We start from the raw sequence: 24,266 nt of genomic DNA, 5'->3' as shown, positions 1-24,266 counted from the left end.
CTTAAGTTATTGATGTGAGCTTTCTTAAATTGTACTCAATCGCAATCTATAATTATCTATTTATTTATTATGCATATATTTATTAACATAAAAATGTGTTACACGCACATGTTAGCGAGGTATATGAATAACTGCAGTGTAGATGAATCGATGTCAGAGTGATTGTTGTCAATGACAGGCTGTAGCTGGATCTAAAGTCATGGCGTTGATCAGTAGAAGTTGTGGCGCTGCGAGTCGATATTCTTCAAGTCATCTGTTTTTACCGTCTAAAGGCGTCGAGGCGGCTAATGTAAGCGATTTCTTTGATTCGTTTAATGACTGACTTTACAAAAACACAATGCCGAACATTTCAGTTTTATCTACCGGCGCAGGCCAGTAACTTACTACAGAAGTTATTGCAACACACTCACTTATCAAATGTAACGTTAGTCAAATAAGCTGAACGCTTTCTACGTTATTAGCAGAATTCGTGTTGTAGTGCATGAGCTTATATTTGCAAGGTAGAGGATGATCAGAGTATGAAAGTTGTATTATTATTCATATTTTGAAGTGCCCTGATTTAGTGCTTGTTGTCGAAGGTGTACTGTAACAGACTGAGCACTGCTGCCAGCACACCATCATCATCATCATCATCATCATCATCATCATCCACACTCAATGACAAGAAGATAGACCTGAGGGAGGATGGACTGAACCTGCAGGACTTCATATCTGGAGAGCTGTCAGAAAAGAGCAAGTGGGAGGAATACAGAGGCAACCTAAAGAGAGAAAAAGGAGAAAGGTGAACATACACAATCTTTTATCACTTATTCCTTGAAAGTCACTTAATAATAATAATAATAATATAATAATTTTTAGTCTGCATATGAGTCGTGCTTTCAATCATCTGATCAATAAAAGTGTATTGCAGCTTTATGTCTTGTTTTTTTGTATAACATAAAATGTCTCTTGTGTCATGTTTAATTGAATAATTATAAAATATATATATATATATATATATATATATATATATATATATATATATATATATATATATATATATATATATATATATATATATTTGTCTATTAATAGTTTAAAAACAAAAAAGAATCTGGTCAGGAATATGTAGAACCATTTTTGTTTTTTGCACTTTATTACCGTTCCTCAAACAACAAGTTCTGCCACGACCTCCTATTCTTTTATATAGTATTATAAATACAGGTCAGAGTAAGTATTTTGCTATATATATATATATATATATATATATATATATATATATATATATATATATATATATATATATATATATATATTTCTTAGTTACTTTTATTGAATTGTCAAGTTTTTTTTGTTTTGTTTTTGACCGAAAATTACACAGGCTTCTCCCTAAAGATAATAAGACAATGTACAAGAGGCATCATTGTGTAAACAAATACATTTATCAGCTTTTATTTACCTTTGATTAAAAAGTGACATGTCCAAAAGTATTTATACTATTCTCAGTAATCAAAACAAAAGCCTTTATTAGCTATTACAGCAAATCAAACACTTGCTATAATTGCTGACCAGCTTTTTGCATGTCTCCACTGGTAATTTTGTGCATTCATCTCCTTTTCATTAGCCTTATCTTTACTCTGAATCACAAAAGAACAGCATCTATAATGTTTTATATTATACATAATAATAATCTTATTATCTTATTATTTGAAACGTTTATGTAGACACTACTTGAAAAAAGCATTAAATATGCTTTGTGTGTAAATAAAATTGCAAATCCCAGTCCAGATGATTTAATCAGTTGTTTGTTTTCCCAGGTTAAGGCTACCGCCATGGCTGAAGACAGAGATTCCTATAGGAAAAAACTACAACAAATTGAAGAATACACTTAGAGAATTAAACCTGCACACAGTGAGTGTCTTAAATCATTGTTCTAAAATCAAGTTAATCAGAACTACTCATTTAAATGCAATAAACATGGAAGAGAACAATAGACTGGAAGAGCAAAAATGCAAATGCAGCCTAAAGCATCATAAAATTAGTGCAAAAAAGAGACTTTGTTTCATTTTATTAGTTTTAAAAAATCATAAACAATACTTTTATTCTGCAAATGTGCATGATATGGTACAAAAGTGGCAGTAAAGACTTTTGCATGTTTAGAAAATATATTTTTAAGATATTCTTGAAATAAATATTTATTTGAACTTTCTACCAAAGTTAAAGGGTAATATTTGGATTTCAGCATTAATAATGTAAGGCTAGAAGCTTATTTTTGATTGAGAGGTATTTAGTATAAAGTGTGGTAAATAGACTGAATGTTATTTCTCTCCAAACTCAAAATCTTCATAGAGAATAATGATTACCATTCATTTTTAGTATATATAATTATAGGGTTATTGTATGGACATTCTTGTATAAGGACCCTCTTTTATGTTGCACCGCAAAAAATAAAACATTAGGAAAAGATGAAAAAACTTAAATAGGGGGTCAAATAGTTCCATTAACAAAAAATAAAAGCTGCTTATGTTCCTAGTAATACATGAAATCTCGACTGTTCTTGTGGTTACAGGTCTGCGAAGAAGCCCGTTGTCCAAATATTGGCGAATGTTGGGGTGGAGGAGAGTACGCCACGGCCACAGCCACCATTATGGTGAGTGTGCTGGTTCTGTAAAACACCCATACAATGACAATATCTTAAGATAATGCTCTCTTTCCAGTAGACCTTTAGCAACTTGTCTAATGGAGAACTGTGATTATCCGTCTTTTCTTACTGTCTCATTCTCTTTCCATAGTTAATGGGGGACACATGCACACGTGGCTGTAGGTTTTGTTCAGTTAAAACAGCAAGACGTCCTCCACCTCTTGACCCTGATGAGCCATATAACACAGCTAAAGCCATTGCAGCATGGGGTCTGGACTATGTAGTACTCACATCAGTGGACAGAGATGGTGAGGAAATGTAACCCTCCACTGACAAACACTAAAGCAGGTCGCACACCGGATGCGATGCTGACATTGAAGTGTTCATTAATTTTTTAAAAAATTGTCTGTTCTAAAGAAAATCATTCATTTTATCAGCAATTACTGCAAGTAATCTTTGTAAGGAGGAACATTGTAGAGATTATTTGATTTAGTAGTTTGCTAGCATATGGACGACAAATAGTAGCACAAAACATTGTTTATATTAATGATGATATAGTAGTACGCTAGCATATGGATAGTTGCATAAAACATTGTCTATGAACATTTAGTAGTTTGCTAGCATATGGATAGTAGCACAAAACATTGTCGATGAACATTTAGTAGTTTGCTAGCATATGGATAGTAGCACAAAACATTGTCTATGTTTGTGAACATATAGTAGTTTGCTAGCATTGGATAGTAGCACAAAACATTGTCTATGTTTGTGAACATATAGTAGTTTGCTAGCATATGGATAGTAGCACAAAACATTGTCTATATTTGTGAACATATAGTAGTTTGCTAGCATATGGATAGTAGCACAAAACATTGTCTATGTTTGTGAACATATAGTAGTTTGCTAGCATTGGATAGTAGCACAAAACATTGTCTATATTTGTGAACATATAGTAGTTTGCTAGCATATGGATAGTAGCACAAAACATTGTCTATATTTGTGAACATATAGTAGTTTGCTAGCATTGGATAGTAGCACAAAACATTGTCTATGTTTGTGAACATATAGTAGTTTGCTAGCATATGGATAGTTGCATAAAACATTGTCTATGTTTGTGAACATTTAGTAGTTTGCTAGCATATGGATAGTAGCACAAAACATTGTCTATATTTGTGAACATAGTATTTTGCTAGCATATGGATAGTAGCACAAAACATTGTCTATGTTTGTGAACATATAGTAGTTTGCTAGCATATGGATAGTTGCATAAAACATTGTCGATGAACATTTAGTAGTTTGCTAGCATATGGATAGTAGCACAAAACATTGTCTATATTTGTGAACATATAGTAGTTTGCTAGCATATGGATAGTTGCATAAAACATTGTCGATGAACATTTAGTAGTTTGCTAGCATATGGATAGTAGCACAAAACATTGTCTATATTTGTGAACATATAGTAGTTTGCTAGCATATGGCTAGTAGCACAAAACATTGTCTATGTTTGTGAACATATAGTAGTTTGCTAGCATATGGATAGTTGCATAAAACATTGTCGATGAACATTTAGTAGTTTGCTAGCATATGGATAGTAGCACAAAACATTGTCTATATTTGTGAACATTTAGTAGTTTGCTAGCATTGGATAGTAGCACAAAACATTGTCTATATTTGTGAACATATAGTAGTTTGCTAGCATATGGATAGTAGCACAAAACATTGTCTATATTTGTGAACACATAGTATTTTGCTAGCATATGGATAGTAGCACAAAACATTGTCTATATTTGTGAACATATAGTATTTTGCTAGCATATGGCTAGTAGCACAAAACATTGTCTATATTTATGAAGTTTTAGCAGCATGCTAGTATATGGTTGATGCTTGACAGATAGTAGCACAAAACATTGTCTTTATTTGTGAAGATTTAGTAGATTGCTAGCTTATGGCTAGTAGTACAAAACATTGTTTATATTTGTGAAGATTTAGCAGTATGCTAGAATATGGCTGACACTTGACAAATATTAGCACAAATCATTGTCTTTATTTGCAAAGTTTTAGCAGTATGCTAGCTTATTGATGACACATAGTAGCACAATCTTGTTGATATTTTTATGCTCCTGAACAGACATTCCTGATGGTGGCGCTGAACACTTTGCAAAGACTGTCTCCAACATTAAAGAAAGGTACAGAAATTGCTTGGAAATTGCATCTAAATCATTTGTAAAATAAAGTCATTCACCTTTTCTTATTGTACATGATTTTTTTCTTTTAGGAACTCTAAAATCCTGGTAGAGTGTTTGACTCCTGATTTTCGTGGTGATCTGGCAGCGGTGGAGAAAATTGCTTTGTCTGGCCTTGATGTTTATGCTCACAATGTAGAGACGGTCAGAGAGTTACAGAGGTTGGTGCAGTTTACTCTTACAATTTGTAAACTACAGACTGTCTGAATCTTCTACACCCACATTGTTCAGAAAGTCTGCAATGGCAGACTTTTAAAGCTGTTTTTAATGGACTGTGTAATTTCGAGATTGGCTTTTATTTGAGAATATTTATTTCTGTTGCAGTTGAATGCACATGTTTTATTATTATTATTATTTAATATTTTAAAATACAATCGATTTTTTTATCCCTAGTTTTATTTGTAATACATACAGTTACCACCAGATGGCACAAGTTTTTTATATCTATCCATGTTCCTAAATTAGTAACAGCAGTTTTCACTGCAGTTAAAAGCTTGGAGATTTCATTGCAGACCTAATTTTTTTCCCCTTTGATCTTTGACCTTAAGGCATGTACGTGACCCCCGGGCAAACTTTGACCAATCACTGAGTGTTTTACGACATGCTAAAAAGGTGAAATCCAGTGTGCTCACAAAAACTTCTATCATGCTGGGGCTCGGAGAAACAGATGCACAAATACAAGCCACTTTAGCAGGTAAATGATAACAGAGTTGCTGGGTTTTTATGTACTTGCCAGGAGGTAAATAAAATAGCACATTAACATTCATGAGTTCTTTATTTCGTTCCAGAATTGAGGCACTCTGGCGTGGATTGTCTAACATTGGGGCAGTACATGCAGCCAACCAAACGCCATCTTAAGGTACTATAACAACACTATAACTCTAGAAGTCTATAGTATGGTCTTTATCAGGGATTTTTAAACCTGGAGAGTTTAGTTCCAGCCCTGGTCCAACAAATTTACCTATAGGTTTCAAACAAGAAGGAAGGACTCAATTAGTTTGAACAGGTGTGTTTAATTAGGGTTGGAACTAAACTGTGCAGAGCTGCGGCCCTCCAAGAACTGAGTTTAACATCTGTGGTGTATAAGTACTATAAATGGTCTATAGTACTTACAGTCTTAATAAGTCTCATTCCAGAGTTACATTTATTAAACAATACACACCAAAGCTTTGTGGTCAAACAGAAGTTGCGATTGTATTTTTGGTGATGTAAATTAAAGGGACACATTATCATGTACAACTACAGTGCATCCGGAAAGTATTCATAGCGCTTCACTTTTCCACATTTTTAAAATTAATGTTAAAGCCTTATTTCAGAATGAATTAAATTCATTTATTTCCTCAAAATTCTACACACAAAAGATTTTTTGAAATTGTTGCAAATTTATTAAAAATGAAAAACCTGAAAAATCACATGTACATAAGTATTCACAGCCTTTGCTCGATACTTTGTTGATGCACCTTTGGCAGCAATTACAGCCTCAAGTCTTTTTGAATATGATGCCACAAGCTTGGCACACCTGTCTTTGGGGATTTTTTGCCCATTCCTCTTTGCAGTACCTCTCAAGCTCTATCAGGTTGGATGGGAAGCGACGGTGTACAGCCATTTTCAGATCTTTCCAGAGATGTTCAATAGGATTTAGGTCTGGGCTCTGGCTGAGCCACTCAAGGACATTCACAGAGCTGTTGTGAAGCCACTTCATTGATAATTTGGCGGTGTGTTTTGGGTCATTGTCAAGCTGGAAGATGAACCGTCACCACAATCTGATGTCAAGAGCACTCTAAAGCAGGTTTTCATTCAGGATGTCTCTGTACATTGCTGCATTCATCTTTCCCTCTATCCTGACTAGTCTTCTAGTTCCTGCTGCTGAAAAACATCCCCACAGCATGATGTTCCATCATATCCCAGAGGTCCTTAGTCCAATTAAGATCTGTTGAAGGCAGTTTCTAGACTAAATAGCTAAAAATTCCTAAATCAAGCACTTGGCGTCTTGCAAGAAACATTGTCTATGTAAGTTTTCTGAAAACAAAATTAAGTGAGTTCTAATTTCTAGTTTCTGTTGAATGCAAAAGAAGATATTTTGAAGAATTTTAGAGTCCGGTAACTACTGACATTCGTAGTAGGAAAAATAAATACAGGTTTCCAATATTCTTCAAAATAAATTTTTTTCGTGTTGAAACAGAATCTAAAACGGGTTTTTTATGTGAAGATTTATTAAATAATGACAGTTTTTGTTTTCAGTTTTGGGTGAAAAATCCCTTTAAACTCAGTCATTTGAATTGAAGATTATGATGGGCAATCTTAAAAACTGTACATAACGGTGATCTAAGCTGTTTCAGACAAAATAAGCCACAGTAGGGACCAGATTTTAAAGTAAAAAGTATTTTTTATTTCCCATCTCAAACAACATTTCAGTTTCATTCTGTTTCTTCTGTTGAGAGTCACTGACTATTAATGAACACATCAGTCTAAGTGTGTGTGTCTGACCGAAGGTGGAAGAATATGTTACTCCTGAGAAGTTTGCGTTTTGGGAGAAGGTTGGCCAGGAGATGGGCTTCATCTACACAGCCAGTGGACCACTTGTGCGCTCGTCTTATAAAGCAGGTAATCTAAGAGGATGTTTCAATTCAGAGTTCTATATAGTATATAACATAAATACCACTATCTATTAGAACATTTCCATTCCTCTTCTTTATGGTTGCTTGACTGAAACAAATATATCGTAAGGTCCTTCGGCTTAGTCCCTTATTTATCAGGGGTCGCCACAGTGGAATGAACAGCCAACTATTCCAGCATGTGATTTATGCAGCAGATGCTCTTCCAGCCGCAACCCAGTACTGGGAATCGCCCATACATACTCACACACATACACTACGGCCAATTTAGTTAATTCAATTCACCCATAGTGAATGTCCTTGGACCCTGCGTCAGAGACCGGAGCACCCAGAGGAAACCCACGCAAATACGGGGGAGAACATGCAAACTCCACACAGAAATGCCCACTGATCCAGCCGGAACTTGAATCTGCTATGAGGCAACAGTGCTAACCACTGAGCCATTGTGCTGCCCCAAAAATGTAAGAGTTTAGGAATTTAGAGTCCTTAAATCAAAACCAGGGCGGCACAGTGGGTAGTGCTGTTTCCTCACAGCAAGAAGGGCACCGTTTCGAGCCTCGGCTGGGCCAGTTGGCATTTCTGCGTGGAGTTTGCATGTTCTCACTGTGTTCACATGGGTTTCTTCCGTTTGCTCCGGTTTTCCCCGCAGTCCAAAGATATTCACTATAGGTGAATTGTCTAATATAGCTAAATTGTCTGTAGTGTATGTGTGTGAAAGAGTGTGTATGGGTGTTTCCCTCACTGTGTAAAACATATGCTGGATAAGTTGGCGGTTCATTCTGTGGAGGCAACCCCTGATTAATAAGGAGATTAAGCCGAAAAAGAAAATGAAATGAATGAAATCAAATCTAGATTGCATTAGATTTGCTCACTCTGGTGTTGACCCAGTGCCGTGCTTTATTCATTGGGTAAAATATGAGATTCAAAAAATCTCATGCTCGTCCATATTATGACAGCAAATATCAATCAGCATCAAGCTGTTAAGAACACACATATGTATCACTTAATGCTCCACGCTGCACATGAGATACGCCAGGGTTTTTCAAGCCAAATAAGACCGATCTAGAGTTGAAAGTGCAGTCGTGTTAAAGACCAACAGCCAAGGCCAGGATTTCTGTTAAATAATATATCAAATTTAAGTAAAATATCAACCCTTGTTGAATAAGATCTCACCACTTGGAATCTGTGGGAAGTGTCTTGTTCTGTGATGTATTCTTTCTTTCGTTTTGCAAAAGCATTACTTTTATTAGCTCTTTTTGTGGTCCAAACAGAAGACACTGAGCATTCATTTACCACCAAGGCAAGTCTGATGGCCAATGTTGACATTTGCATTAATCTGCAATAGTTTCCTCACGGCCACAATCACATCTAGGCTCATGAACTGAATTGTTTACTATATGTTGCTTTGGATTCATTTTGAATCTGAATTTAATTCTATCATCTACTTCTGTTAAGTAAACATTGGCAGATTTTTATGTGGGACCACTATATCTTACAGTACATTGTAATCAAAGTTGTTAATTTAATGCCAAAATGATTTGAATATTAAGGAAAGAGCATATTCCTTTAATACAATGGTCTCAAACTCAATTCCTGGAGGGCCGCAGCTCTGCAGTTCAGCTTCAACCACCTCCAACTCACCTGGTTAATTATCTCTAGTAGTCTTGAACATCTTGATTAATGAGGTCAGCTGTGTTTGATTAGGGTTGGAGCAAAACTGTGCAGAGCTGCAGGAATCCAGTTTGAGACCTATGATTCAATATATTTTGTACATTTCTTATTGTAAATATATAAAACTCAATTTTTGGTTAGTTATATGCATCGCCAAGAACTTAATTTGGGACAATATTAAAGGTGTTTTTCTCAATATTTATTTTTCTCAAAATAGATTTTAAATAAATTAAATTTTTCTCTTGTTGTCCTAACAAACCATGTAGCAGTAGTAAGCTCATATATTCTGCTTCCAGATCATGAATAAAATCTCAATTAAAAAAAACTATTAAGACTGATTCTGTAGTCAAGTGTGAGATCTGCTGACATGTTGTGAAATATATGTTTTAGGTGAGTTCTTTTTGAAGAATCTGCTGGAAAAGAGAAAGACTGAAGAAACAGCAGCAACAGCTGAGTAGAACTGCTGAACATCTCCTGCCTGTCTGGTGTTATACTCTCTCTCTCTGCTTACATAATAAACAATATTACACTGATGCTCCACACAAAAATGAAAATTGTCATAATTTGCTCAACCTTAAGATGTTCTCTTGTGTGGAACTTGAAGTTGTGTGGAACTCGTGTGTTAATCCTTGAAGTTTCAAATGATGATTTGTGAGGAAATGATTGCAGAATTCAAAATCCAGGGCTACAAACTGCCTTGAAGTATACAACTGACAAAATTAACTGCTACAGTTGCATTCTGTAAAAGTGTTTAAACAAAGATGTAAGGTTGATTGTTTTAGAAATGAAGCTCAGAATATATTAAATTCACTCTTGTCAAAATACATGTTAGTTGTGTTTTTCTTTCAGTGATGGTTGACTTCCAAAATGTGAAATGAGTAGAATGACAGACAGCGCTTCTCATTGGTCTATTTTTATTTTTTTTAAAAATCAGGTTTTTGCAATCATTGTACATGATCCATACAAACCTGTACAGTAAGAGATGATTTATAAAACCTACAACTATAATAACATACAATACATACATTATATATATATATATATATATATATATATATATATATATATATATATATATATATATATATATATATATATATATATATATATATATATATATATATATATATATATATATATATATATATATATATATCTATAAGAAGATTAATAACTGGGTCAAATGAACAGATATTTGCCAGAGGTATCAGGTGCCAAATTAAACCCAAACGTTTTATAGAGATAATGTCCCAGTTGGTCCTAAAAGTTGTCAGTCCTAATATAATTTTGGTATAAAAAACCCATAAGACTGACAGCTGTAAACATTAATACACTACTGAACAGTAGTGGGATGTTGAAATGCATTAACACCAGTTTTGTGCACAGTTTATGTGAAATTGTACAGACATGAGAACATTGAAATATTATAATCATCAAAGATAAAGTTTTCCTAATGGCCATAAAAGATAAAACTCTGATTTAAAAAACACTCACAGATCAACACACACAGAGCACGTGCATTTTTACAAACAGAAGAGTCTGATGATTTCCAGCAAAGGTCACACATTACTTTGGTTTAGACTCAGAGAAAGACTTTAATTAGCGTAAAGTGCCTGTGTGTGTGTGTGTGTGTGTGTGTGTGTGTGTGTGTGTGTGTGTGTGTGTGTGTGTGTGTGTGGTGTGGAGGATGAGTTGTGTCTCAGGCTTTGGATTTCTTAATGGGTGGTTCAGTGATTCGTGGTACTCCTCCAGAGGTTGTGAAGGGGATTCGTGTCGTCACCTTCTTACCGATGGTCTCGATCTATGCAGGACACACAAAAATGTAAACATGAACTTTTAAAGGGAATAAAAAGACAAGTCAGGCCGGTGCAAAAGCTATCTATATGTGAAGTTCACTAATAAGCACTGACCTGAAAGCCGACGTTTTGTAGTTGGGTATGCAGATGATCCAGGACTCGTCGACCATCAAAAATGAACGCTGGTTTCAACATCTTGTGATATATTTTCTCATAATCCAAATCCTAAAAATAAATATATTTAATACACACCCAGTATTTAACCATTAACAAACAATGTGTGCAATAGTGGAATTGATGTACCTTGTAGTACCACATAATACTAAAACGTTATTAATAATTACACACATAAATTCTTAAAATATTTATAAATATTTATAGTTTTTCATATATGTAAGATTTGTCCATTAAAATCTACTAACCTTGTGTTATATATTTTGCAGCCGTGTGCTTACATTGTCCCAAATGTTTCAAAGAATGTTCAAATCTAGAGAAATTAGCAATTTTAACTAGCGACCGACTGTGTCCTCCCGTGTCACCATGCTAATATCATCATCCACCCTTGATTACTTGTTGGGTTTATAGAAACACTAAAGCCACTTTAATTTGTTGTGTGTACAGAACAGTATGATAAAACAGCACTACTTCTACCCCGATGATCACAACCGAAAGAGGCTGATGTGACATAATAAAATGGTGTTTAGCGGTCTCGTTTTGCTTCAATGGTTTTACTCCGCTTCATACTTGCATGATCACTAGTTTTGAATACTTTAGCTCATCCATAAACATGATTTCTGCAGAAGTCCCATAGGATGTAATGAAAACCACAACTGCCATGATTCCACACTCGGTAAGAGCTTTATCAGACTAGCATATGTTCGTTATAAATATGCACCGTCTGGCTGTGAAAATAACCCAAAGTGTCTTTAACCCTTTAACAGGCATTGTAACCACCTGGTTGGCCTTTTAAGTATAGGTTATCATTATCGTAAGTTATCATAATATTTGTTAGAGTTGTGTCAGTATATTACTCAATTCAAGATGTGGGCCAAAAATTCTGTTTTCAAGTAGTGCACCTTAAAGGTTAATTTACATTTCTGTTTGAGTATTCATAAAAAATGTATTTGAACAATGTTTAGAGTTATACATATTTTTAACATATATAAATAAATCTATCAATAATATTAAATAATCTATAAGTAATTATTATTATACATGAGTTTAAGTTAAAGGGATAGTTCACCCAAAAAACGAAAATTTACTCACTATTCGCTCACCCTCAAGTGATTCGAAGCCTTTTTGAGCTTCTTTTTTTCTGTTGAAAAGAAACTGTAGCCATTGACTTCCATATGAGAAAACAAATACCATGGATTTCAATAGTTACAGGTTTCTAAAAATATTTCAAAATAACTTATTTTGTGTTCAGCAGAAGAAAGAAACGCAAACAGGTTTGTGAAGAGTGAATAAAGGATGACAATTTGTATTTTTGGGTGAACTGTTTATTGTAAAATGACCAATTAAACAATATTTATTTCTATACACTCACTTCTTATATATATATATATATATATATATATATATATATATATATATATATATATATATATATATATATATATATATATATATATATATATATATATATATGCACACACCCACACACAGTTGAAGTCAGAATTATTAGCCACCCTGTTTATTTTTTCCCCCATTTTCTGTTTAACAGAGAGAAGATTTTTTTAACACATTTTTTCTAAACATAATAGTTTTAATAACTAATTTCTAATAACTGATTTATTTTATCTTTGCTATGATGACAAGAAATTATATTTGACTTGATATTTTTCAAGACACTTCTATACAGCTTAAAGTGACATTTAAAGGCTTAACTAGGTTAATTATGTTAACTAGGCAGGTTAGGGTAATTGAGCAAGTTATTGTATAACGATGGTTTGTTCTGAAGACTATCAAAAAATATATATAGCTTAAATGGGCTAATAATTTTGACCTTAAAATGGGTTTTGAAAAATTAAAAACTGCTTTTATTCTAGCCAAAATAAAACAAATAAAACTTTCTCCAGAACAAAAAATATTATCAGACATACTGTGAAAATTTCCTTGCTCTGTTAAACATCATTTGGGAAATATATATATATAAAAAAAATAAATAAAAAAAAAAATTCAAAAGGGGGGCTAATAATTCTGACTTCAACTGATATATATATATATATATATATATATATATATATATATATATATATATATATATATATATATATATATATATATATATATATATATATATATATATATATATATATATATATATATATATATATATATATATATATGTGTGTGTGTGTGTGTGTGTGTGTGTGTCTGAATATGGAAATGCATACAAATACTGTAGACATTATTGTTTGAAAATATTACCTACTAGTAATAATATTACCTAGTAATGTTATTTTTTTACAATTGAGTACAAAATATTCTAATATCTTCAGAATATAATCTAATATTTACTAATAACAGGGCTAATGATAGAACCAATAGGGTTTTTTTAGAGTATATACAGGAATTAGAGAGTGAAATTCCATTCTTTTTAAGATCTTTTTTAAGACTCTTTCCATATATTTTAAGACCTTATAACCACTTTTTTTAACCGGAAACACTGGCGAGATTTCAACTTACAATATATTTACTAAATTTTAATATGTTACTAATTAAAACAAAACTAAAACATTATTCATATACTAAATAAAAATCTATTAAATCTAGCTAATTCAGCAGGTTGGCACCTATAGAACTGCAGAAATAATGGTTTTCCCTTGGTTACTGCAGTAGACAAAGCAGCATGATGTCAAATCTAGTAGGATTTCATTGACTACACAGCATCCTGATATTCACAGATTTAATTCAGGCAAACTTTAGCATACAACCATACATTGCATAATCAAATATGATATCAAATTTAATACCTTGCAAAATTGCATAAGACTTTTTAATACTTTAAAGGGCCTTAAATTTCTCTACATTGAATAATCAACTTTTAATACTTATTAAGACCCCGCGGACACCCTGTTTTTGATTTAAAGCATTTAATAGCACAAAATAGTATCATATTATGGGCTTTTTGAATCTTGTTTGTGTGCGTGTCATTTACCCTAAACATATCCCACTCTGTACAGATGACCAGAGCATGCGCACTTTCACAGGCCTCATAGGGGTCAACCGTCACTGTTACAAGATCAGACACTGCAGAAAGAAAGAGTCATCCAACATTACACACAATCAACTTTCTCCTGCATTCCCAGACATGAGGTTCATTTCTGTGTGAAATTCAGCATGACAAAGCACAATGAACGAGACCTAAGGCATAGTTTTATCTGCTTCACATACACACACACACACACACACACACACACACACACACACACACACACACACCTCTCTCTGGATTGTCTCCGGAGATGCCGGGTTGAGACAGGTCCTGGATTATCTGCTCCTTCAGCACTTTAGGGTCATAAATATGCAGCTTGGCTCCTTCGTCCATCAAATACTTTGAAATGTAAATACTGGATGACTCTCTGAAACACAGAATTAACATAAAACTCATTTATGGACTAATTATGATGCCATGATATAGTTTGTCATATATAGACCATAGCACAGTTTACTCTGTAGTTTACTTTTGGTAAAGTTTCCACCAAATATGTTTTATTTATTGGCCCCCCTTTGATTTTTTTCTCTTTTTTAAATATTTCCCAAATGATGTTTAACAGAGCAAGGTAATATTTTTTTCTTCTGGAGAAAGTCTTATTTGTTTTATTTTGACTAGAATAAAAGCAGTTTTTTTTTTAAAGAAAAACATTTTAAGGTCAAAATTAGTAGCCCCTTTAAGCTATATATTTTTTCGATCTACAGTCTACAGAACAAACCATCGTTATACAATAACTTGCCTAATTACCCTAACTTGCCTAGTTAACCTACTGTAATTAACCTAGTTAAACCTTTAAATGTCACTTTAAGCTGTATAGAAGTGTCTTGAAAAATATCTAGTTAAATACTATTTACAGTTATTAGAAATGAGTTCTTGTCAGCGCAATAGCCTAGTGGTTAGCGCGTTGACATGTGGTGCAGTAGGGCGTCCAGAGTTCGAATCCCGGCTCGAGGACATTTCCCAACCCTACCCACTTCCCACCACCCCTCCCTCTCTCTCTCCATCCAACTTCGCTTCCTGTCTCTATACTGTCCTATTTAATAAAGGTAAAAAGGCCAAAATAATTCTAAAAAAAAAAAAAGAATTGAGTTTCTATTATGTTTAGAAATCTGTTGAAAAAATCTTCTCTCCATTAAACAACTCTATAAAGTTGCTCCTATTTTTGTTTTTTCATTTAAATGAAGCTATATCACATTGGTGTCCAAAAGATTAAGAATTCAATAATTCGATCATCTGTAAAATATGCTTAAGTTTATAATGTTTAACTGTAAAAAACAGGTAATCTTAAAAAAATTAAATGCATCATAAAATCATTTTCCGTATTTTGAGTAGCTAACAATTTCATGTTGTTTTCATCGTAGATGCATGATAGCTTTTTAAGAATACCCAAGTGAATAATTCAGCAAATCACTTGTTTTTTATTCTATTATTATTATTTACACTTCCTCGCAAATTCAGAACTTAAGTAAATTGGTGAAATTTCCTTTTTACAAAACATCCTGGATCATTCTTAAATCATGCTATAGGTTAATGGAGGTTTTATTTTCATACATACTTTTATATTAATAATATAAGTAGTAAAGGAAATCTTGTTTAAAAAAATATTATTATTATTATTATTATTAATACTAATACAAAACATCTTCACTATTGAAGGGGTTTATGTCATGTCATTTCCTCTGTCATTTGAGTTTCATCAATTGCACAAAAAAATCTAATCTGTCATGATGGCTTGAATGGAGGTGAAAAGTCTGTCATGGTTCACTTCTGAAAACATGCACACACAGGAGACATGACATATTCTCATTGACTCTAGGTAAAGGTTACAGTGTGTTTGCGCATGCTCTGTAGCGTTTAAAGCTTTTTAACAGGCTATAGTTTAAACAGAGAAAATGTGTGTAACTGTCATTACACAATCAAAGTTGATGGTTAACTCATGCTTTGGCATCTCTCAATCTGTTTTGTAGGTCACAGGTTTAGATTTATGACAAAGCATTTTACCTGCCATAAATGAATTAGTGATAAAGTAGTCGTAAATGAAAAATGACTGGCTCAAAGTGCCTCTGCTGCATTTACCTGGTGTCACCCGTGTCTTTCTTGAAGGAGAAACCCAACAAGGCGATTTTCTTCCCTGTAACCGTGTTAAACAGGCAGTCAATGATCCGACAGGCGAATCTTTTTCTCTGATATTCATTCATGTCAATCACCTACACACACACAAAAACAAACTCATTATTTGATTTCACTGTTTCCATACAACATATTACTATAGGAAACTATATTGTTGAAATTTACACACCGAAATGCATGAAGTCAGAAAATATATTTTGTATATATTTTTTAAATATTTTGAAATAAATATTTTGTATTTATTTTTTATATATTTTGAAATAGGTCTCTTCAGATCATGATGGCTATGTTTATTAGATCAAACATTACAGAGTCACATCATTATTATTATTATGACGACTCATTTTAATCTGATCGTATTGTATTTTTTATATTATACATCTGATTTTACTTAGCGTTTCAAAATAGACGAAAATAACAATTTGGTGCACCATATTTAGTTATTTTTTCAATTATATTTTCCCAATAGTTTGTCAGACTACTAACATAAAATGCATAATGTATCATATGTTTGTTTAATCTCCCAACAGTGTGTATTTAGTAAGATTGTTTTTATGATGCAAGCTATTTATTTTATTGGCAAACACAATGCAATGTAGTAGGTCTGCAATGCTCACTGACCCGAAGAAATACATCATATTTGAAGAAACGTTTTTTTTTTACATTATATCAAACTTTTAGTTTCGCTTTAATTTTTCTCATTGGTTCATTTTTATTAATTACAGAGTCCAGTGGTTCTTGAGGTCAAAAAATGCATTTTTAGATTTTTATTTTAGGCCACAAACAATCTGAAGAAACAGCTAACAGTAAAACTGTGATATTGTAATACTGTCAAATAAACATTATTATTTTATTCATTCCTGTTATGCTATACTGTAAATTAAACACCCATATCATAATTAATATATTATTAATACGTATTATTACATATGGATAATAGGTATTATTATGTACTATACTACAATATAATATAATATAATATAATATAATATAATATAATATAATATAATATAATATAATATAATATATATCATTCATTTCTTTTCGGCTTAGTCCCTTTATGAATCTGGGGTTGCAATAACGGAATGAACTGCCAACCTGTCCAGCACATGTTCTACACAGCGGATGCCCTTCCAGCTGAAACCCATCACTGGGAAACATCCATACACACACATTCACACTTATACACTATGGACAATTTAGCCAATCCAATTCACCTATACCACATGTTTTTGGACTTGTGGGGGAAACTGCGAGGGAGCACCCCGAGGAAACCCACGCGAACATGCAAACAACACAGAAACGCCAACTGACCCAGCCGAGGTTCGAACCAGCGACCTTCTTGCTGTGAGGCCCAATATAATATAATATAATATAATATAATATAATATAATATAATATAATATAATATAATATAATATAATATAATATAATATAATATAATATAATATAATATAATATAATATAATATAATATAATATAATAGTACAGAATAGAATAGAACAGAACAACAGCTGTCTATCCTTATCCTTTAGCATTAAATAATTTGAAATGACACAGGACTTAAATAGAAGATATTCAAAGCCAAGATTTACCTGTTGCCAGTATGAAGCAACCTCTGGTAGATTCAGTGCTTCACAGAGGTAAACCAAATTCAGCACATCCTTCTGAAAACAGCTTCCTCCAAATCCTAATACAGGTGTGGATGTGGATTTAAAAAACTGAAGCAAAAGTCTCACTTTTTAATTTAAACCTTGTTCTATCATACAGGGTTCAGCATAATTGAGTACTCCTCATTTTAAAAAAGAATATTTGTTATCCATTTCTCAGTGAATATAGGCAATGTATTTTGTTGCATTTAAACAAAACCGATTTATTAAACAGATATATTTAATAAAATAATATTTTAGTCACCAAAAATATTTAGAAATTGAAAGATAAAAAAAAAAAAATTACAACCTACAAATTTCAATTAAATCTTTCAATTTTTTGGCTTCTCTTGATTTTTCCTCTTTTTTTAAAAATTGTATTTATTATTTTTCCATAACATAACACAATTTTTGGACCGTTATCTTAAGTTATTTTGTTAGATAAGCTGCAGATTTGGCTTCAGTACTGACTAATCTAATGCATATGCATACATAATATTGTAAAGCTTCCTATTAAAAATATGAATTTAAAATAAAGATTTGTGAGGGGTGTACTTATATATGCTGAGCACTGTATCAGAGCAGATTTACGAAGCATTAAAACACCAATTAAAGAAGGAATTATGATAAAGTTAAGGTAAAAAATAAGCACACTGACCGACGCTGGCTTTGAGGAACTTGCTGCCAATTCGCTGGTCCATGCCAATGGCTCTGGCCACCTCTTCTACATCAGCACCAGTGGACTCACACAGTGCAGAGATGGAGTTTATACTGCTGATGCGCTGAGCCAGGAAAGCATTTGCTGCCTAAAACACAAACATGCTTTTTATACATCAAAAACATTTTTAAATGAATCAATTTTACTTAAATTTTTAAAGGAATAGTTCACCCCAAAACTAAACCATTTAGTCAAAAGTTAGTTCGAAACCTTTAAGAATTACTGTCAGCAACTGACATCAATAGTATTTTTTGTTTATACTATAGAAGTCAACAACTGCTTTTTCCAACATTCTTGGATATTCTTGTGCATTTGTGTTCAACAGAAGTTTGGAACAGAAAGTTTGGACCAGTTTGGAACAAGTAGAGGATGGCTAAATGCTGACAATTTTTATTTTTGGGTGAACTATCCCTTTAATCAATTATTATCATTAATTAGACATCTTACTTTTACATACCAGTTTAGAAAGTTCAGAGGACCAGGTGTTGGTGGTGATGATGCGTGTTTTGGGGACCCAGTGCTCATAAACTGCACAGAGAGCACTGATAGCCCTTTGACCCTCCGGAGTCTCATCTCCACCGATCAGGACACGGTCTGGTTCTTTAAGGTCCTTTACTGCCGTACCTTCTGCAAGGAACTCTGGGTTAGAGAGAACCTGTATTCCAAAGGGAAAAGGTCAAATTATTAGCACAGAGGTACAGAATTAACTGGGGGAGGGGGAATCCACAAATCCAGGAGAAAAATAGCAAACTTTGTTGAAATCCCCCTTCAAAACAACAGCCTAAACCCCTATTATATTTACAAGTAGATGGTATCTGTGTGTATATGACCCGTATTTTATTTACAAGTAGATGGTATCTGTGGGTAAATGGCAAACTGATGCTGAAGCATGTTTAACAACACACTTGGTTATGTAAAAATATCTTACACATACATTACACAAATCAAGTGCTTTATTTAGGACCCTCACAGCATCTTATTTTTCAGGGTGAATGTCGCATGATCCTTGAGAAATCATTCTGATATGCTCTTTTGATGCTCAATAAGCATTTTAAAATAGTTCATCAATGTTGCAAACACTTGTGTTGCTTAGTATTTTTGTGAAAACCACCTTGTTTTTCAGAACTCTTTGGTGAATAAATTCTCAAAGCTAAATATTTTACTAAAAAGGCATTTTTGCAATAACTTTAGCAATTTATTATACAGGTATTCAGTCAATAATTGCACTAAAACACTTTCTACACTTTCTGTTACACAATTATATACAATTGAACCAAAGATTTCGATGTAAAATAGCTCAAGGACGTGTTGTTTATCAGCTTTCTCCTATAATTTCCACAATGCAGAATCAGTAGTGCAAAGTCATGGAATTGGGCATGTTTTCAATTTCAGTACAATTTTCAATTTCAGTACATCTAATCAAATTATGATGTAAATTATTATCTGCACAGAAATACATGAGTAATATTATACCTATAATATTCTGCATGTGTTTGTTAGAATGAATAACAGTTTTATTTACTACACACATACTGAAGCATTCATGAGGCTTGAGGTGTTTTCGGAGTCTGCCACTCCACTAATTGTGGAATCCAGAACAGAAACAAAACACTAACAGAATCCAGAAATATCCACACAATACTACTGTAAAGTAAAATGTACTTTAAATAATTAGAAACTGCTCAAAATATTAAGAAACTGCTTCAGATTTTGATTTTAACTTCAGTACAGTTGAAAATTGATATAAAAAACAGCTTGAGGCTTCACAAAATAATTTTATTATTGATCTTTTGATAACACGTTGTTTTAAATTGAACCTAACTTCGGTATATTGGACATGCTTTTCAATTAATTATTTAAAATGTGCAGTAAAAATTTAATCCAGAAAAAAGAATTTGGGCTAAAACTATAGAAAAAAATCAAAGGGGCTAGAGTATAGAGCAGCTCATACAAACAAACCTGTAGATTGAGGCTGGGTTTGGTGTTTGCATCAAATATCCTGCGGATGCTCTCAGCTGCACGAACTGGCACTGTGCTCTTCTCTGTAACGATTTTATACCCATCCGACACCTCCACAATCCGCCGGGCACATGCCTCAATAAACTTTAGATCAGCAGCGCGCCCTTTGCCCATACCGTATGTCTTAGTTGGGGTGTTTACCTGAGCAAAAGAGAAGTAAATAAGGATCAGTGCACAGACCTACGCGCACAACCACAATAGGACTCTTTGCTGCACTCACTGAAATAAAGACCAAATCAGCTTCTTTAATGGCAGAGTCTATATCAGTGGAGAAGAAGAGGTTCTTCCCGCGACAAGACAGCACCACTTCATTCAGGCCCGGCTACAACAGCAAGAAGAAGAGACACGTTTCATGACAGTGAATTACATTTTTTTTTGTTAAATTACCACTGGCATTCTTAAAATAACATGTAAATTAGAAAAAGCCTTTTGAAGATTTTTTGCTCTGTGATAAATGCAAATGAAAAATCAACAACTAATGCAAATGCACTTTTCACTTACAGTATTTATAAAATACATATTTAATAAAGAAACTATATCTGAGTGCACCTTTAATTATTCTTTGAAAAAAATTTTTACCTCATAAATGGGCAGCGTATCAGAGTTCCAGGCTTTGATCCGGGATTCATTAACATCCACTACTGTTACTGTGATCTCAGGACACATGCTGGCAATGACACTGCAAGTCGGACCACCAACATATCCAGCTCCTATACAGCAAATCTTTTTAATCTGAAACATCTAAGAAAAGAGACAAAGAGAATCAAACTCACATTTCCTTCAAAAACAATAACAATATATATATATATATATATATATATATATATATATATATATATATATATATATATATATATATATATATATATATATACACACACATACAGGTCTACAGTAGCTCTGAATGGCCTCTTATTGACCAGCCAAGTACTGTTGGGGCAATTTATCCTGATCAGCAGGGATCCAGGGGCTCATGAGGTGGCCAGTGCCAAGTATCGCATAACTGACCCCCTGGGAGTTAAGCATGAATGTTTAACTGTTTTGAAATTTAGGCTGTTTTGTAACATTTGGTTCTTTTAAAAAGTTTATTCTAAAATCTGTCTTGCAACTCACGACTTGTGACAGTGATTTCATATCCAGTCTTTCTTAAAAATTGCTATTAAATAAAAAAACCTTTAAAAAAAAAACAACAAATGGTAAAACTCCACCATGTGTGTTTACATTTGTTTGTTTATTTATTTTAGTTAAGTAAGTAAATAAAAGAAGTATTTCACATTTCAAACCTCAGTTGTGAAATGGTTCGGGTTAGCTCACTTCTTAAGTCTGAATGAAATGTTTTTGTCATTAATAACTTTTAATAATCAATTACAAAAGCATCACAATTAAACAAATTCAGAGATCAAAATCATGATATTCAAAAACATTTTAAATATAAAGATAATCAGTCAATTAAATTTCACCGCATCAATCCAGTCCTAATTCATAGACTTGGTTCTCTTGATTCAGTACAGTTAGATGATTCGTAGACAGATCGACTCGTGAAAGATTTGTTTAGACATGTTTACGGCACAGTTTACATGATTTACATATAAGCCTCAGTTTTAAGATACATAAATAAATAACAAGAACCAGATGAACAACTCTGAAGCACATAAACTTTTGTTTGCAAAAAGTCTCATCAACGTGAGAATTCCAGGCTTTTAATAAGTATAATTAGTTAAATGATTCACTTATTTTGCTTATCATATAATCTGATTATATTCTCCTAAATATATGAATTTTGAAAATCTTTTAAACTTTTTTAAACAGAGCTGTTCAAGGGATTAAAGACAAGACTCAAGGGATATAAGTGATCGGCTTTAAATTATAGCTTCAGTGACAAAAGCACAAAGTTTTAAACTCAATTATTTTAAAGATATGCACTTTTTAAATCTTTTTAAATGATAAACGATTTCAACAGCTGAACAGACTCACCTTGTCTTACAGTGCAGTTCTTTAGTTAAAGCTATCCTTTATGAAACTCAGCGTTGTATGCAGGTAAGATTCCTCCGTCTGAGGCGCCTTGTTCTTGAATGAATAAACTATTGATACATGAACTCTGGCAGAACATACAGTCACACACACACACGCATACACATACACACCCACCGGGAGGAGATAGCAACGTAAACACTTCAGAGAGGGGATAGTACACACATCTACTTCCGGGAACATAAGAGTATTTTCAAACTAAGAGCTTCGCTAACTAAGCCAGCACAAAACAAATCTTATTCTGACAAGGACGTAAACAAATCCAACATGCGTTTTATACCAAAAAGCCTTAGTTTTTACAGTTTAAATACAATTCAGCATCATTCGCATTATCTATAGGGCGAAATGAATATCGGTGCTTTAAATTTGACGTTTTTGCAAAGACGGCTAACGCAACGTGTGCACAACGCAGCCGTTTCAGCAGCATCCAATCGGTGACTGGAAGGTCTCAGTGACGTCATTTCAAAGGAAAACGTTAGTTGTGTCTGACGCAGAATTTACTGTTGAAAGCAGTCATCAGAAGAAATTATAATAAGAAACAAATGTAACCCTGGACCACAAAACCATTCACAGTGTATTTTTTTTAATACTAAGACTGATACATAACATCAGCTTATAGTAATTTTACAGCATCTGAAAGCGGGATAATAACATTCCTACTGATGTAGGATTTGTTAGGATAGGATGTTTTTAGTTGAGATTCAACTGTTTGAAAATCTAGACTCTAAGGTGTTCAAAAGGAAAACTGTGAATTGCAATTAAACACAAATAACAGGGTTTCTGCGGGCTCTTAAAAAGTCTTAAATATCAAAATCCAAATTTTTGCCATTAAAAAGTCTTAAATTTACTGAAATACTGTGTTTTAGGTCTGAAATCTTATTTTAGACAAGTCTTCATTTTCCTTTGTTCATGTCTTGCTAGCTACCCAATCTGGCCAAAACCCATACAATCACCAACAATCCATCTCAAAAAAACTTTCATATTTTTATTGAAAAAGGTCATTTTTAACTCTATTTATCATAATGGTTAATTATTGTCCTTACAATAACATTTGTTTAAAAGTTTCCTATGTATTTACTGCTGAGGATACCGACCTGGACAGATTGTTATCTATATATAAGTTGTCTATATATATTAGTTTATTTTAGTTTTTAAACCTTTTAAAACATTAATTTTTTTTTAAAGAAAGGTTATGTTGGGGGGGCTTGGTAGAGCTTGCTTGAGATACAGGTAGAGCTTGCTTGTTTTTACTCAATATTTAAAATATTTAGCTAAGAAATAAAATCTAAAATATTTTAATTGTTTATTATTAATGTATTATTAGTATTAAATTATAATCTTTTTTGATAGGTAAAAAAAAAAAAACTTTTCCATATGAAAAATTCCTTAGCATTTAGAGCTTTATGAATCTAAAATTTCATTCATAATGGTTTTAAAAATGTCTTTAAAAGTCTTAAATTTAACTCTGCGAAACCTGCAGAAACCCTGATATAACAGGAGACTGCCCACCACCACTTCACATTCCCATGTTAAACAAAAGAAAGCCACAATGTAATGCTG

General features: G+C 33.0%; 2 protein-coding genes across 3 annotated transcripts; one reads left to right on the top strand and one right to left on the bottom strand.

Moving 5' to 3' along the window:
- Positions 1-110: 110 nt before the first annotated feature.
- Positions 111-9,970, top strand: lias (lipoic acid synthetase). 2 transcript variants are annotated; one of them, XM_056459884.1, is made up of 11 exons: positions 111-289; positions 564-781; positions 1,797-1,890; positions 2,549-2,629; positions 2,772-2,928; positions 4,746-4,803; positions 4,893-5,021; positions 5,409-5,554; positions 5,649-5,719; positions 7,353-7,464; positions 9,537-9,970. In XM_056459884.1, exons 1-11 carry the CDS (start codon positions 200-202, stop codon positions 9,602-9,604), a joined length of 1,224 nt encoding a protein of 407 aa, XP_056315859.1. In that variant the 5' UTR covers positions 111-199; the 3' UTR covers positions 9,605-9,970. The 2 variants fall into 2 exon arrangements, with proteins under 2 accessions (XP_056315859.1, XP_056315866.1); XM_056459891.1 differs by having other exon boundaries at positions 115-289; positions 579-781.
- An 825-nt stretch (positions 9,971-10,795) lies between these two features.
- Positions 10,796-22,820, bottom strand: ugdh (UDP-glucose 6-dehydrogenase). The gene is made up of 12 exons (XM_056459871.1): positions 22,650-22,820; positions 21,255-21,416; positions 20,896-20,997; positions 20,616-20,816; positions 19,114-19,311; positions 18,597-18,744; positions 17,885-17,979; positions 16,236-16,366; positions 14,387-14,526; positions 14,103-14,194; positions 11,057-11,167; positions 10,796-10,947 (listed from the first exon to the last, which is right to left on the bottom strand). Exons 2-12 carry the CDS (start codon positions 21,414-21,416, stop codon positions 10,846-10,848), a joined length of 1,482 nt encoding a protein of 493 aa, XP_056315846.1. The 5' UTR covers positions 22,650-22,820; the 3' UTR covers positions 10,796-10,845.
- Positions 22,821-24,266: the final 1,446 nt, after the last annotated feature.

The sequence above is a fragment of the Danio aesculapii genome, chromosome 1 (assembly GCF_903798145.1).
Source record: "Danio aesculapii chromosome 1, fDanAes4.1, whole genome shotgun sequence".
Taxonomy (NCBI): domain Eukaryota; kingdom Metazoa; phylum Chordata; class Actinopteri; order Cypriniformes; family Danionidae; genus Danio; species Danio aesculapii.
Note: the sequence above shows the minus strand (reverse complement) of the source record. Positions and strands in the feature narration are given on the sequence as shown.

Bases quoted from the DNA above. Each gene is read 5' to 3' on its own strand.
- lias (XM_056459884.1), top strand. From the start codon at position 200: ATGGCGTTGATCAGTAGAAGTTGTGGCGCTGCGAGTCGATATTCTTCA. The intron at 290-563 runs GTAAGCGATTTC...GCCCTGATTTAG, and splicing joins AAGGCGTCGAGGCGGCTAAT to TGCTTGTTGTCGAAGGTGTA. The intron at 4,804-4,892 runs GTACAGAAATTG...TTTTTCTTTTAG, and splicing joins GTCTCCAACATTAAAGAAAG to GAACTCTAAAATCCTGGTAG.
- ugdh (XM_056459871.1), bottom strand. From the start codon at position 21,416: ATGTTTCAGATTAAAAAGATTTGCTGTATAGGAGCTGGATATGTTGGT. The intron at 14,195-14,386 runs GTGTGTGTGTGT...TTCTTTCTGCAG, and splicing joins CGGAGACAATCCAGAGAGAG to TGTCTGATCTTGTAACAGTG. The intron at 11,168-14,102 runs GTAAATGACACG...ATTTATTTTTAG, and splicing joins CAGAGTGGGATATGTTTAGG to GATTTGGATTATGAGAAAAT.